General features: G+C 40.2%; 1 protein-coding gene across 1 annotated transcript in view; it reads left to right on the forward strand.

Moving 5' to 3' along the window:
• Positions 1–9,283: 9,283 nt before the first annotated feature.
• Positions 9,284–13,324, forward strand: part of GLDC (glycine decarboxylase) — a 110,196-nt gene continuing 106,155 nt past the window's right edge. Inside the window, exons 1-2 of the mRNA XM_027863103.1 lie at positions 9,284–9,828; positions 10,433–10,511. Coding sequence (XP_027718904.1) covers positions 9,544–9,828; positions 10,433–10,511 — 364 coding nt within the window. The 5' untranslated portion in view covers positions 9,284–9,543. The remainder of the gene's footprint in view (positions 9,829–10,432; positions 10,512–13,324) is intronic.

Below are 13,324 nucleotides of genomic sequence, written 5' to 3' on the forward strand. Positions count from 1 at the left end.
AGAGAGAGAGAGAGAGAGAGAGAGAGAGAGAGAGAGAGAGAGAGAGAGAGAGAGAGAGAGAGAGAGAGAGAGCTATCCCAAAGTAGAATGGAGTGTTCAAGTTTGTAGTGAGTTCCTCATCAACAGAAGTCTTCAAGTGGAGGCTGGATACCCACTTGTAAAAGGGATCCATTTCTACTTATGCACTGTGTTATCTTACACGCTAATGTTGAAAGACATAAAAGGGGGGTGAAAAGCAGGGGGTTTGGTATATTGGCATGGGGGCATTGGAAGATGAAGAATGAAGGATGGCTGCTCTGGGCTCTTCCTCAAAATAGAGACTCTGGGAAGAATTCACCAGAGGGGGAAGGGGGCCCCAGAAACAGAGGGACAAGACATTTAAGTATGGTGAAATTTAGATGCCAAACAGAAAAACCCCTTTCTTGACCACCACTGCCATAACTGCTTATTACATAATAAGCACTTAATAAAAGCTTTTCATTAATTCAAGAGGGGTAAGTTTTTTGGGAAAGATGAGTTCTATTTTGAATGTGTTGAATTCAAAGTATCCACGGTAAATCCCATGTAAAATGTCTAATAGGCAGTTAGAGATTTGGGACAGGAATTTAGGAGAATGACTCAGACTGGAGATGATAATTAAACCCTTGAGAGCTGATAAGGTCATCATGTAAGAGAATATAGAGAGGGAAAAAGGGGGTACACCCGTAGTTAGCGATCATGACATGGATGCCAATCCAACAAAAGAGACTAAGGAGTGGTCAGGCAAGTAGGAGGAGAACCAAGAGACAGCAGCATCATGAAAAGCAAGAAGAGAGTATCCAGGGGAGAAGAAAGTCAACATAAGAAATGATAGCAATGTGAAAAAAGAAAATCAGTCACATTTCATATTTCACATTAGTTGCTTAATTAATAATTTAGATGGAAATAATATTGTGAAATTATCAAGTCTTGGGCAAGAAACAAAAACTTTAAGAAAGCAGGTGGTGTGGTCATTACTGCTGCCTGAGGAAGGTGAGAGCTTAAAAAGGCTATCACAGAACCACTGAATTTCAGAGTTGGAAGTGCCCCCAGTAGGAATCTCACTTCCTTCCCCCTAGTATTGATTGTTATTCCCTACTCTATGTGGACTGCCTTCCTTCCTCCCTTCCTTCTTTCCTTCCTTCCTATCTTCCTACCTTTCTTTCTTTCTTTCTTTCTTTCTTTCTTTTCCTTCCTTCTTTCCTTCCTTCCTTTCTTTCATTCCTTCTTTTCTTCTTCCTTCCTTTCTTTCTTTTTCTTTTTTCTTCCTTCCTTCCTTCCTTTCTTTTTCTTTCTTTCTTTTCTTCTTCCTTCCTTTCTTTTTCTTTCTTTCTTTCCTTCTTTCCTTCCTTCCTTTCTTTCATTCCTTCTTTTCTTCTTTCTTTGTTTCTTCCTTTCTTTTTCTTTCTTTCCTTCTTTATTTCTCCATTTCTTTCTTTCTTTCTTCCTCAGTGGTTCAACTCCTTCCTCTTTGAGAAGATTTTACTCAGAATACACATGTTTAATGGTCATTTCTCTTTCATTACTTCTTGGTGTCACATTCTTCTATTCTTCCTATTCTTCTATCCTTCAATTTCCTGGGGAAGTAGAATTTCCTTCTGCCACTTTGGATACCCTTTCTTTGTTTTCACAGTGAACTCTGACATCATTTTTAAAAAGGAGCACTTCATTCTCCCTGATTACTTGGGAAGTGTAGCAGTGTTCTTCAAGCCCTTGTACCTTTTCTTCCCTTCTAGGAGGGAGAGCAACTTGTACTTGAAGCATTAATGACAATCAAATCTACCTTTCATTGTTCGTGTTAGGAGCTCTTATGTCTTTCCTGTCTAGTCTTTCCACAATCTAATCCATCTTCCACGAAGTTGCGAAACTGATATTCCTGAAATATACCCGTGACCATGTCAGCATCATTCCTCTCTCTACCCCCTCCAAAAAAGAAATTTTTAATGACTTCCTATAGAACAAAACACAAAATCCTTAGCTTATCATTTAAGGCCCTCCCACAATCTAGCAGTCCCACACACTTTCCAGTCTTATTTTCCATTATTGCCCATTTATTTTCTCTGTTCTAGGCAATATGAGCTGTTAGCTGCACTCCATTCCCAAATTCTATCTCCTGTCTTCATTCCTTTGCGTAAGAGGATACATGCCTAGAATTCATTCCCTCCTCACTTCAACCTTTTGGAATCCATAGTTTCCATCAAGATACAACTCAGGAGCCACTCTCTACGTAAAACCTTTTCTGATACCCTGAATTGTTAACACTTTCCCTTTTGAGATTATTTTACACTATTTTGTAGCTCAAGGTGAATAAAAAGAAAACAAGAAGAATAGAGTACATAGTAACTACAAACATTTGAGAGGAAAACTGAATGAGAATGAGTGGACAAACAAGGAATTACTGGTAAGACTCAAATGGAGTGATTGAAAAATTGTATGATACTTTATGTGTTAAAATTAATTTAAATATAAATAATTTCTCAGAAAGTTTAGTATCTAGCACATAAGTACTTAAAAATGCTTGTTGTTAGGGGCAGGTAGGTGGTACAGTGGATAGAGCACCAGGCCTGGCGTGAGGAGGAGCTGAGTTCAAATGTAGCCTCAGACCAGACACTTGACACTTATTAGCTGTGTGACCCTGAGCAAGTCACTTATCCCCAATTGCCTCACCCCCCCAAAAAATGCTTATTGTTGTGTTGAGCTTTTAATAAAATATTTAATCATATAATTTAAATAAATTAATTTCTTTTATTTTTCACTTACTTATGTATGTCCATGTTGTATCTTTTCCATAGAATGTAAGCTCTCTGAGAGCAGGGACTTCCATTTTTGTCTTTTTATCTGGGAAGAATAGTGCCATGCACATAGTAGGCATAAATGTTTGTGGAATTAAATTGAATTGTGGCTAACTCCTAGTTACCTCTCTTTACCTAGTTAACCCCTTCTCACTTTGTTAGTCACTTGACAGCCATACTTCCTTTCCTTTGTCTTACCAATTTCTTTATCCTCATTCAGTCTTTCTCTTTTAGTGTAATTCCTTCTCCTTTAGCCAAGTTTTTCTTTTCTTTTCCTGGAGCAGGCCATCATCAGTCATCTTGACCTATGCCACTGGACTCCAATGACTCTGGAGGAGAAAGTGAGGTCTGATGACTTTGTCGAGCTCTGCCTCACTTAAATCCAATTCACTTGCAAGTCCAGACATCACCCTCCTGATGTCACTGGTCCTCTTCAAGAATGAAGGATGAACAACAGTACTAAGAATCTTTTTCTGTAATATTCCTTTAAGTGTTCTATATCAATGCCTTAGACATTGTAAATGCTTCTAACTTCTGGATTGGATCAATCAGTTAATAAATCAAAGGTAGGATTTAGGTATGAACAAGACCTAGATATCTGTATTGAAATTAATCATCCACTTATTGGCAATTAGACTAGGTGCAAGAAGTCCTTGATCAGTTTGTAAGGAGTAAAAGCCATGGATGAAATGGAGTGATGTTTCACAGCAGGTCCATTGGGATTGGCTGAAGACAGTCATATCCTGTGGATCTTCCAATTTGGAGCCCAACTTTTGATTATCTGGTAGCCTAGAGGAGAGAGAAGTTCCAGCCAATTCTCTAAGAAACAATCACTTGGGAGAATGGGGAGGAGAAGAGCCTTTGGTCTTTGACACTTTGACCAGAAGAAGACTTTGTAAGAATTTGGACCTCTCACCTATGTCCTTGCAGCATCCCTGGGAAAGCTGATCACAGTCTGCATCCAGAGGCAAGGTCAAACTAGATGCATTAAGAAAAGGCAGTTTTGGTAGAAGAAACCCAGTAGCAAGATACACTATACCTAAGGGGAACTTCAGGAGGGTCTCTAGCCAGCTGTTGTGAATTACCCTCTGTGCCATACCTTCTATTCCAAGTTTAAGGCCACTTGCCATTAGATTTTTGGGAGAGTGTGCCCCTGGTTTGCAGGGAATGTTCTTACTATACTACCAATTTCTAAAAACTAATTTTCTATATGGCTAGTTGATATTGACTGATAATCACTGAAGGAAGAGTACTGGTGGCAGTTCATGAACCATGTTACTATTAGAAAAGTGACCTGACCCCCTCAGAGGTTATCCCTATATCCGACAGTAGAAAAGTTGCCACATTCTGCCCCAACCTGGTAGTGCAAGTATGGGTTGGAAGAGTAAAACCTGAGAGCCTACGAAACACTTCTAAATTTCCCCACCACAAATTCAGTCTTCCTGTTGTAATTTCAAATCTCTTTCACAATTCTTTCCTTTTCATCTCAAATCTTTCTCTTGCTCCTTTTTCTACCTATCCTTCTGTCTAGAGAGGGTCATGTCTAGTTGCAATCAATCAAAAGAAATCAGCCTAGCAATTTATTCAGGAAGAATCAAGTTGATGAAAAATGTATATTGCCCATATTCTAACATGCAATTAGGTAGGCAATCTGTTGAATTAGCCCATCACTATGTATGTCTCAAAGAGACACTAAAGATGATTTTTTTGATAGGTAAAAGTGTCCACAGAGCACTTTTAATGATTCCAAGTTGCTTGCTGTTGCAGTCTTTTTGACACTGATATTCTGGTGAAGCCATGTGGCTGAATATCATGGAACACTTCTACGTCTAAATAATTAAAATTGTGAGTACACCAAAAGCCAGTGTAAAGATGTGTGGTGTGTGTAAGTTGGCTTCAACATAATGCCAATGATAATGCTGAGAAATGTTGTAAAAAGTATAGGGCTTAGAACATTATTGATACTTAAATGCTTTTCAATTCATTCATTTTGTGTGACTGGAAAAGGAGATGGGCTAACTAGGTGAGAGAGTGTTAAGGAGGTAAAATGGAAATTGAACAGAATTACACCTAAAAGAAACTGAATGCTCAAGTGGTTGAAAGCAGAATTAGATCTAGTGGAGATAGGAGCAAACCCTCCTAAAGAGAAACTCTTGGCAATTCTTAGCTGATGACTACGGTTCCTCCTGGATAGTCAGTTACCGCTTGGATATGTCTGTAGGTCCCAGAAGGCAGAATGTATTTTTGGCTGGCTAGGACCCTGAAGCAGTACAACTGATCACAGCCAGTTTTCTTTGATGCTAAATTAGGGATGTCACTGAGTACTGGATGATAAGCATAGCTCCAAAATTTATCCAAAGCAAATACGTGAGCATCTGCCCTGTCTATAGTTTCCTGATGGAGTGAAAGGAAGTGGAGGAGAAGACGAAAATATTCCAAAGATCTTCATAAGACCTCCCTTTATACTCTATTCCCCCCCCCAATTTGGATTTTCCCAGGCATTTTATTCATTGTAACTATTTGATCCAGTCATTCCACTTCTATCTGTGTTCTCTATCAATGAATCACTACTTGTCAAGGATGTTGTAGATAGGACTCATGATTTGGGTAGGGGGTGGACAAGATGACCTTTTAGCTCCTTTCAAACTCTGAGATGTTATGATTATATGACCTCAGAACCTTCTTCCAAAGCCATACCTTTATTGTCTTTCCCTACTCTCATATTAACAGGATTTTTGCACCCGTCAATGAAAATCAAATGTTAACTCCTCTATGGAGATTTCTATTCATGAAAACAGTGGTGTTCCTTCCCCACCATACTTACTGCTCGTAACTTATCCTTTGTCAGTTTACCAAATCCCATGTCATTTCATCTCACCCCTCCCCATCTCACCATTAAATAAACTCTCTTTACATAATCTCATTTTACATAATCTCACCTTTAAATAAACTCACTATACATAATCATAGAATGTTAGAACCAGAAGGGAACTTATAGATTATGCAACCCAATGGTTCCCAAACTCTACAGGCATGAAGACCCCTCTTTAATGTCCTCAAATATATAAATGTTTTTGCTTTTTTTTTAAGGCAATTGGGGTTAAGTGACTTGCCCAGGGTCACACAGCTAGTGTCAAGTGTTTGGTCTGAGGCCGGATTTGAACTCAGGTCCTCCTGACTTCAGGGCCAGTGCTCTATTCACTGTGCCACCTAGTTGCCCCTCAAATATACAAATGAATGCAATGCTCTGCTTCCCCTCCTCCAGCTCTTAGAATCCCTGGTTTTCTTCAAGGCTCAGCTCAAATGCTATCTTTAGCAGGAGAAATTTTCTGGTCTCCCCAAATGTTAGAGCTTTCTCCTCTGAAGTTACACACCTTCTATCTACTCTGTATGGATCTTGTATGTAATTAAACATCCACATGTTGTCTTCTCCACTGGAATGTAAGCTCCTTGAAGTCAGGAACTGTTTTGACTTTCTTTTTACCCCCAGCACTTAAACACAATGTCAAACTCTTAGTAAATGCTTAATAAATGCTTATTGATTGGCTAATTGATCGATGGTTATGCTTTTATTTCTTGATTGAGAAAATACAAAAAGGCTATCTGTCAAAGAATTTGCATTTTATTCATCACAATTGCATCTATGTATATTTGAATAATAGTAGTACATATATCTGGAACCCATTAACTCATCTACACAAATTATGTTTATTTATTTATGGATTCTCAGAACTCTGCATATAGCTTGTTTATATATATGTTTATTTGTTGTCTCAATGATTGTGAACTCCTTGAGGGAAAGGACTCTTTTGCCTCTTTTTGTATCCACAGCACTTTGCAGAGTGCTAAGCACATAGTAGGCACTTAATAAATGTTTATTATTATTATTGATCTTGCACTGACTCTGAGGCTCCCTTGGAGGGAGGGACTCACAGGTAGGAACTACTGGTCTAGTCTAATGCCTCCCTGCCTTCTATAATATTTATGAGAAAACTGAGACCCAGAAGAGTAAAAAGACTTGAATCAGGTCTTACATCTATGATGTGTGGAATAGGGCTTACAACTGAAAGTTTTATATTCTATTACAGCACAATTCCTCACATGTGTCTCTATCCACATTTGATCATAGAATCATATTTTATATCTAGAAGGGACCTTAGAAGCCATGAATCCAAGCCCTTCATTTTGAAGATGATTAAATTGAGACTGAAAATTTGCCCAGGGTATCACATAGCTAATAAGTCTGAGACAAAATTTGAATTTGGGTTTTCCTGTCTCCTAGTCAAACACTCTATCCACTGTGCTACCTGGCTGCCTCAGAACTAGGACTTTAACTATTACTCTTTTTTTTTTTTTTTGGTTAGGCAATGGGGTTGACTTGCCCCAGGGTCACACAGCTAGTAAGTGTTATGTGTCTGAGGCTGGATTTGAACTCAGTTCCTCCTGAATCCAGTGCCGGTGCTCTATCCACTGCACCACCTAGCTGCCCCAAACTGTTACTCCTAATGCCAAAAATCATTAAACATAGAATGTTAGAGCTGAAAGCTATTGAGATCATTGAGTCCAAACTCTTCATTTCACAAATGGTACATTGAGTCCCAGATCAGTGAAGAGACTTGCCTGAAGTCACAAAGGTCACTGAACTATGGGGTCCAGACTGGAAATTAGAACTCTTGACTAATAGTCTTTTTTTTTCCTCCCACATTTGAAGATACGGCAGCACAAAGAGACCTGAGGGTCTCAGAGTTCTTAAAAATCCAAATGCAAATATTAGATGTCTGAAGAAGAACTAGAGAGAAATTGGTGAGAAGCAGGAAGAATGATGGCAAGATAGTAATCATGCTGTTGAGGTTTAGAGGATTGGGGGTGCTGGGACCCCAAAATAGCAACACTGGAGTCCTGCTCCAATGAATTAGACCCAAGCCTTCTTTCAGTCAAAGACAAAGTTTATTAGAACACTGATTGGGGCAATCAAGATTCCTAGTGAGTCTGTGCTATTGGCTAGATTTTAAGAATCTGAGAACCTTAATAGAGATAAGACCTGTCTGATATACAGAAAGACTGTGGGAGGGATCTAGGAGTGGATAAGTAGTTTGGGGTGACTGGAGGAGGGGTCTAGGGAGGATCTTGATGGGAGTGACTGGAAAGTAGAACTGGGTCTAGATATGATCTAGGGTGGAAAGTAGCTGGGGGTCATCCTGAGGTAACAGACAATGGAGCGCTGGGCTAAGTTAAAGGTAACAGAAAATTGGGAGATGGAGCATAGGCAATAATGAGAAAGGTAAGAGGGGATTATGGCCTCAGGTGAATGCTAGAGACTTACTATCTTACTATCAAGTGGGAAAATTCGAGGAGAGTTCAAGGAGGGGTTTCCAAAGCCTGTACCCATCATTCCCCCCCTCAAACAAATGAGACCCAAATTCTTTTAAGGTAAATTGCAAAGGTTTTGGCTTGGCCCATACCAGTCAATGTCATCAAAAACTGTTTAATGGCACAGATCTTTTCTTCCTCATGATGTCAATAAATTCATTTCTGTGTGGTTTCCTTTTCAAATGATGTTATAAGATTGGTTTCCAAATAGTCGTCTGAGACAATTAAACACCTGGTAATTATTCACCATAATAAAGTTTAAATTTACATTGTGATGAATTTTCCACAGTTGTTTTTAAGACTTACCATTCATAATGCTTAATTTTCAGATCTCCCTAATTCACAAGGAAAATACTGTATATTATAGCCTTCTAGAGGAATGCAAAAAAAAATTGCTTTTAATCAATGTTTTCCTATGGGCAGCACAGCAAATAAAATGCATTTTCAAAAAAAATTCAACAGTTTGTGCCTCAAAGAAACTTTGACTATTGTACCTCAGAGAAATTTTTAGTGAGCCATATCATGTGTGAAGTCTAGTTTATTACAGAATAACAGATATATACACGTGTATATATGATATAACATACATATGTTATAATAACAAATATATCTACACATATAATGATGAATCAGAAATTAGAATGTTCTTAGTAGGGGAAGCTCTCTCTCTCTCTCTCTCTCCCCCTTCCCCCCCCCACTTCTCCCTCCTTTTCTCTTCACACCCACTCCCCTCACCTGGAACTCCATTAGGTTTTCTAAGCTAGATTACTTTACACTTTAGGTTGGATTAATTTGGAAGTCGCCCAGAGGTTCTGGCGTCCCAAGCTACAGGCTATGGGGAAATTATTTCCTACCGGCTGGCGTAGGGAAAGAGTAGAATGAATTGAGGGGATTGGGGGTGGAGGCAAGCAGAGGGGGCGGGGGCTACATTGCCCCAATTCCCCCCTCTACCCCTCTGTGTCCTTTCCTATTGGCTAAAATGTCCCAGAAGGGCGGAGCTCGAGACCGCGTTCTACACCTCTTCGTCACGCAGTCTGTTTGGCTCCTCTTTAAGTGAGCCCGGCAGGTGTCTTGGACTGAGAACTTTGTGCGAGTGTCAGAGTCTGAGTCTCCAAGTCTTGCAGCCTGCTCCATCCATCCTTCCATCCTTCTATCCATCCATCCATCTCTGCTTCCTTCCATTCCAGAGACTGGGAGGGTCTCAGGAGACAGACATATCCTTGGCTTAGGACTCGGCGGAGACTGAGGACAAACCGAAGAGCAGCCCGAATAGAAGAGAAGGGAGGGGGGCCGGGAGGACCACCTCTAGGAGTAAAAAGAAAGCGTTGAACTCAGCCTGGTCCCTTTGCTAGTAGCGTCGGCCATGCAGAACTGTGTCAAGTGGTGGGGAGGACTGCGTCTTGGCCGGGGGGTGGCGGCGGTCACTGTACGCCACTTGCCCGTGGGTCCCGCAGGGCCGAGCCCCCCGAGGGGACGCTGGGCGCAGCCGTGCCGAGACTGCAGCGGCAGCGACGGCCGCAGCTCTGGGGCCACTGTGACCTCTCGCCACATCGAGCAGCTGCTCCCTAGGCACGATGACTTCTCCGAGAGGCACATTGGCCCGAGAGACAAAGAGAAGAGGGAGATGCTGCAGACTTTAGGATTGGCGGTAAGGTCCCTTTTCCCCATTCCCCTTTGCTTCTGCTCATCTCTTCCTCTCCTCCCTTCAATTGCCCCCAGTCCTCCTTTCCCCGCTTTCCCTACCCACCCCCGCTCGCTCCCCTATTTCAAGCTCTTCTCCCCACCTCTGGCTTCCACTCAGTTCAGCCCCTCCGGCCCTTGGCCCTAATTCCTTCTTCCCTTCTCCCCCAGGCAGCACCACTTTCTCCCTCGGCGAGTGGGTTTCTCCATTGCCCCTGGCTGTGCCTTTTAGCCATGGAAACCTTGAAACTTGCTGGTTTCCTTGGTCGCATAGCTAAGAAGGTTGTTGCCTGGGAAAGTGGTTCCTTTTCAAGTGTTAGTGACCGGTTTGAGTAGTTATTCCCGCCTGCTAAACTAAGTTCTATTAGCAGAGAGATAGAATCAGCCCTTTACAACTGTTGATGCACAATGAGGGCTTTTGTTGCGTTTGTTTAAAGTGATTCAAACTACTTAAATGAATTCCCCACAAGCCTTTATGGATTTAAGAAATGCAAAAGCAATTCCCAAAGAAATAGGCCTATTTATATTGTTTTTTTTTTCTCTGTGTTTCTCTGGCTCTCTTTTAAATCTAGAGTGTGGACGAATTGATTGAGAAGACCGTCCCTGCCAGCATCCGCTTGAGAAGACCCTTGAAGATGGAGGACCCTGTTTGTAAGTGATCTATGGCAGTATCAGGAGATTCGGAGAAATCTCACACTTCTCGCTGCCTTTGGTATAACTAATCCTTTCCACAACGGTTTAAGAAGAAGGATTTATTCTCAGTTCAGTTTTATTATTGCTCAGTACCGTATCTGCTGATTAAAATACAGCACTCAAGAGACAAATTAGCTGTAATGTGTGTTGTGTGTGTGTGTGTGTGTGTGTGTGTTGGGGGAGGGGGGAAGGAATTGAAGGAAGAATCCCTGAAATGAATTATATATACATGAATAAATTTTCAATCTAAGCTCTCCCCAGCTCCCCTTCCCCCCCCCCCCCCCCCAGGCCATTGCAGGGCCTGTTAAGAAGTACCATTGCTAGGGAAGACCAACATATTCTGAGTGACAACATTTTAACTCAAAGAGGAAAGTAAGTGAAGCCAAAGCTGTTTTTGGCCTGAAAGCATCTGTTTAGAAGCACAGGACAATGAATTATGAAGGAAGATGTGTTTGCTTCCTTGTCCCTCCCTGGAGTTTTGGACTATTTTTGATTATAAAAATTTAAATAGTCTGATTGATGTTCAGAAGCATTTATCTCCTGTGGTCCTTCGATGACATCGTTCTACTTGATCCAGACAGACTGCACTAGATTCTCATCAGCAGAGTATTGTCTTTTAAGTACTGTAGTTGAGAAATTTAAAAGAAAGGAAGTTGTACCCAGTTTGAAATGGTAAAGATACTATCTCTTCTACCTCAGAATTTCTCTAAAGATTGAAGGCAGCTGGTTTTTCAAGTTTTAGGTCCAGATACACACATTAGACACACATTGGACCTAGGAATCAGGGAGACAAGCTCAAATCTCAATTTCAGACGCTTACTAGCTGTATGACCCTAGACAAATAACTTAACCACTTTCTGCCTTAATTCTTTCATTTGTGAAATGGGGATAATAAGAGCACCTACCTCACTGGGTAGTTCTAAGGATAAAATGAGATAATATTTATGAAGTGTTTTCAAACCTTAAAGGCGATATAAATGCTAGCTATTATTACTGTAGGGATTATTTCCCTTTGGTAAGTTTTTTTAAAAAATATATTTATTTTTAGTTTTCAACATTCATTTCCATGAGATTTTGAGTTCCAGTTTTTTTCCCCATCTCTCCCCTCCCCCAATTTGGTAAGTTTTTAATTCAAGATCCTGTCCCTCTATGATAGAGCACTGGATAATCATCATAACATTTTTATAGTACTTCAAGGCTTGCAAAATGCTTAATATTTCATTTTTTCTTCACAACAAACTTGTGAGGTTAGGTACTAGAGATATTATAATAAAAAATAGCTAAGTTTTGCAGAGGGTTTTCCATATTCATCTCACTTGATTTCTGCAACAATCCCATGAGATATAGGTACTAGTATTCCCACTTTATAGATGAAGAAACTGAGGCATAGAGAAAAGTTAAATGACTTGCCCAGGCTGGCCCAGATAGTGTCTAAGGCAGGATTTGAACTCAGGCCTTTTTAACTCCAAGCCCAGCATTCAGTATACTACACCACTTTGCCATCTCAATTACTCTTTTCAAATCCAGATCTTTGGATTTGAGGGTCAGAAATGGCATGACTTGCCTATTGTCACACTAGCAATATGTTGTCTTCATTTCCATCATTCTAGTGGACATATTGCTGGACATATTGCTCCTTTACATTTGCCCTCTTGGCTCTGCGTCAGTACGTATAAATCTTCTCACACATAGGCTCACCTGTAAGTGTCCAAGGTAGGATGTGAACACAAGTCTGTGCTGATTTTTAGGTCTAGCACAATTTCTGTTACGTGACCCTGCCTCTTTATTGTTGTCATGAGAAGGATTGTAGCAGAGTAGAGATTTGATTATAGGTTCTTGAACTCCAAATTCAGTACTTTTCCTACTATGCTATGGAGCTAAAACCTTTATAAATCTGGGCTCAGATGTTTATCAGTTTCAGGACTTGGGTAAGCCACTTCCCTCTTGGGGTCACAGTTTCCTCATCTAAGGCGTAAGGGACTTGGACGAGAAGCTTTCATAATAATGAATGTGTTTAATGTAGTACTTTAAGGTTTGTAAAGTATTCTATGCATGTTATCTCACTTGATTCTCACAGCAACCCTGTGATGTGCATACAAGTATTGTAATTTATAAAACAGGCCCCTTTCAGCTCTAAAACCCTATGACCCTCTTTTTAAAAAAATTGATTTAATTTTTTCCCATTAACAAAAATATTTTCTCCCTCTCACCTCCCCTCTTTTTTTTTTTTGTCACCTCCCCTCTTGATCCCACTGGGGAAAAAAGAATAAAATCCTTGTAATAAATATGTATAGTCAAGCAAAAGAAATCTTATACTGGCCAGGTTCAAAAAATTTGTCTAGTCCTACATATTTAGTGAATCACCACCTTGTCAGGAGATGAGTAGCATTCTTCATCATCAGTTCTCTGGCATCGTGGTTAATGAATTATATTTTTCAGAGTCCTAAAGTCTTTTGCAGTTGTTTATCTTTATATTGTTGAAGTTAATGTATAAATTATTTTCCTGGTCCTACTTAGTTCACTCTGCATCAGTTCATACAAGTCTTCCTAGGCTTCTTTGAAACCATTTCCTTTACAATTGCTTATAGCACAATAGTATTTCATTAAATTCATATACCATAATTTGTTCAGCCATTCTCCAATAGATGGGCATTCCCTTATGTTCCAGTTATTTACTACTAGAAAAAGAGATGCTTAAGATTTTTTTTGGTATACACACACACACACACACACACACACACACATCCTTTTCCTCTGTCTTTGATCTTTTT

This window comes from Vombatus ursinus, unplaced genomic scaffold, assembly GCF_900497805.2.
Source record: "Vombatus ursinus unplaced genomic scaffold, bare-nosed wombat genome assembly UNPS02014770.1, whole genome shotgun sequence".
Classification (NCBI taxonomy): Eukaryota; Metazoa; Chordata; class Mammalia; order Diprotodontia; family Vombatidae; genus Vombatus; species Vombatus ursinus.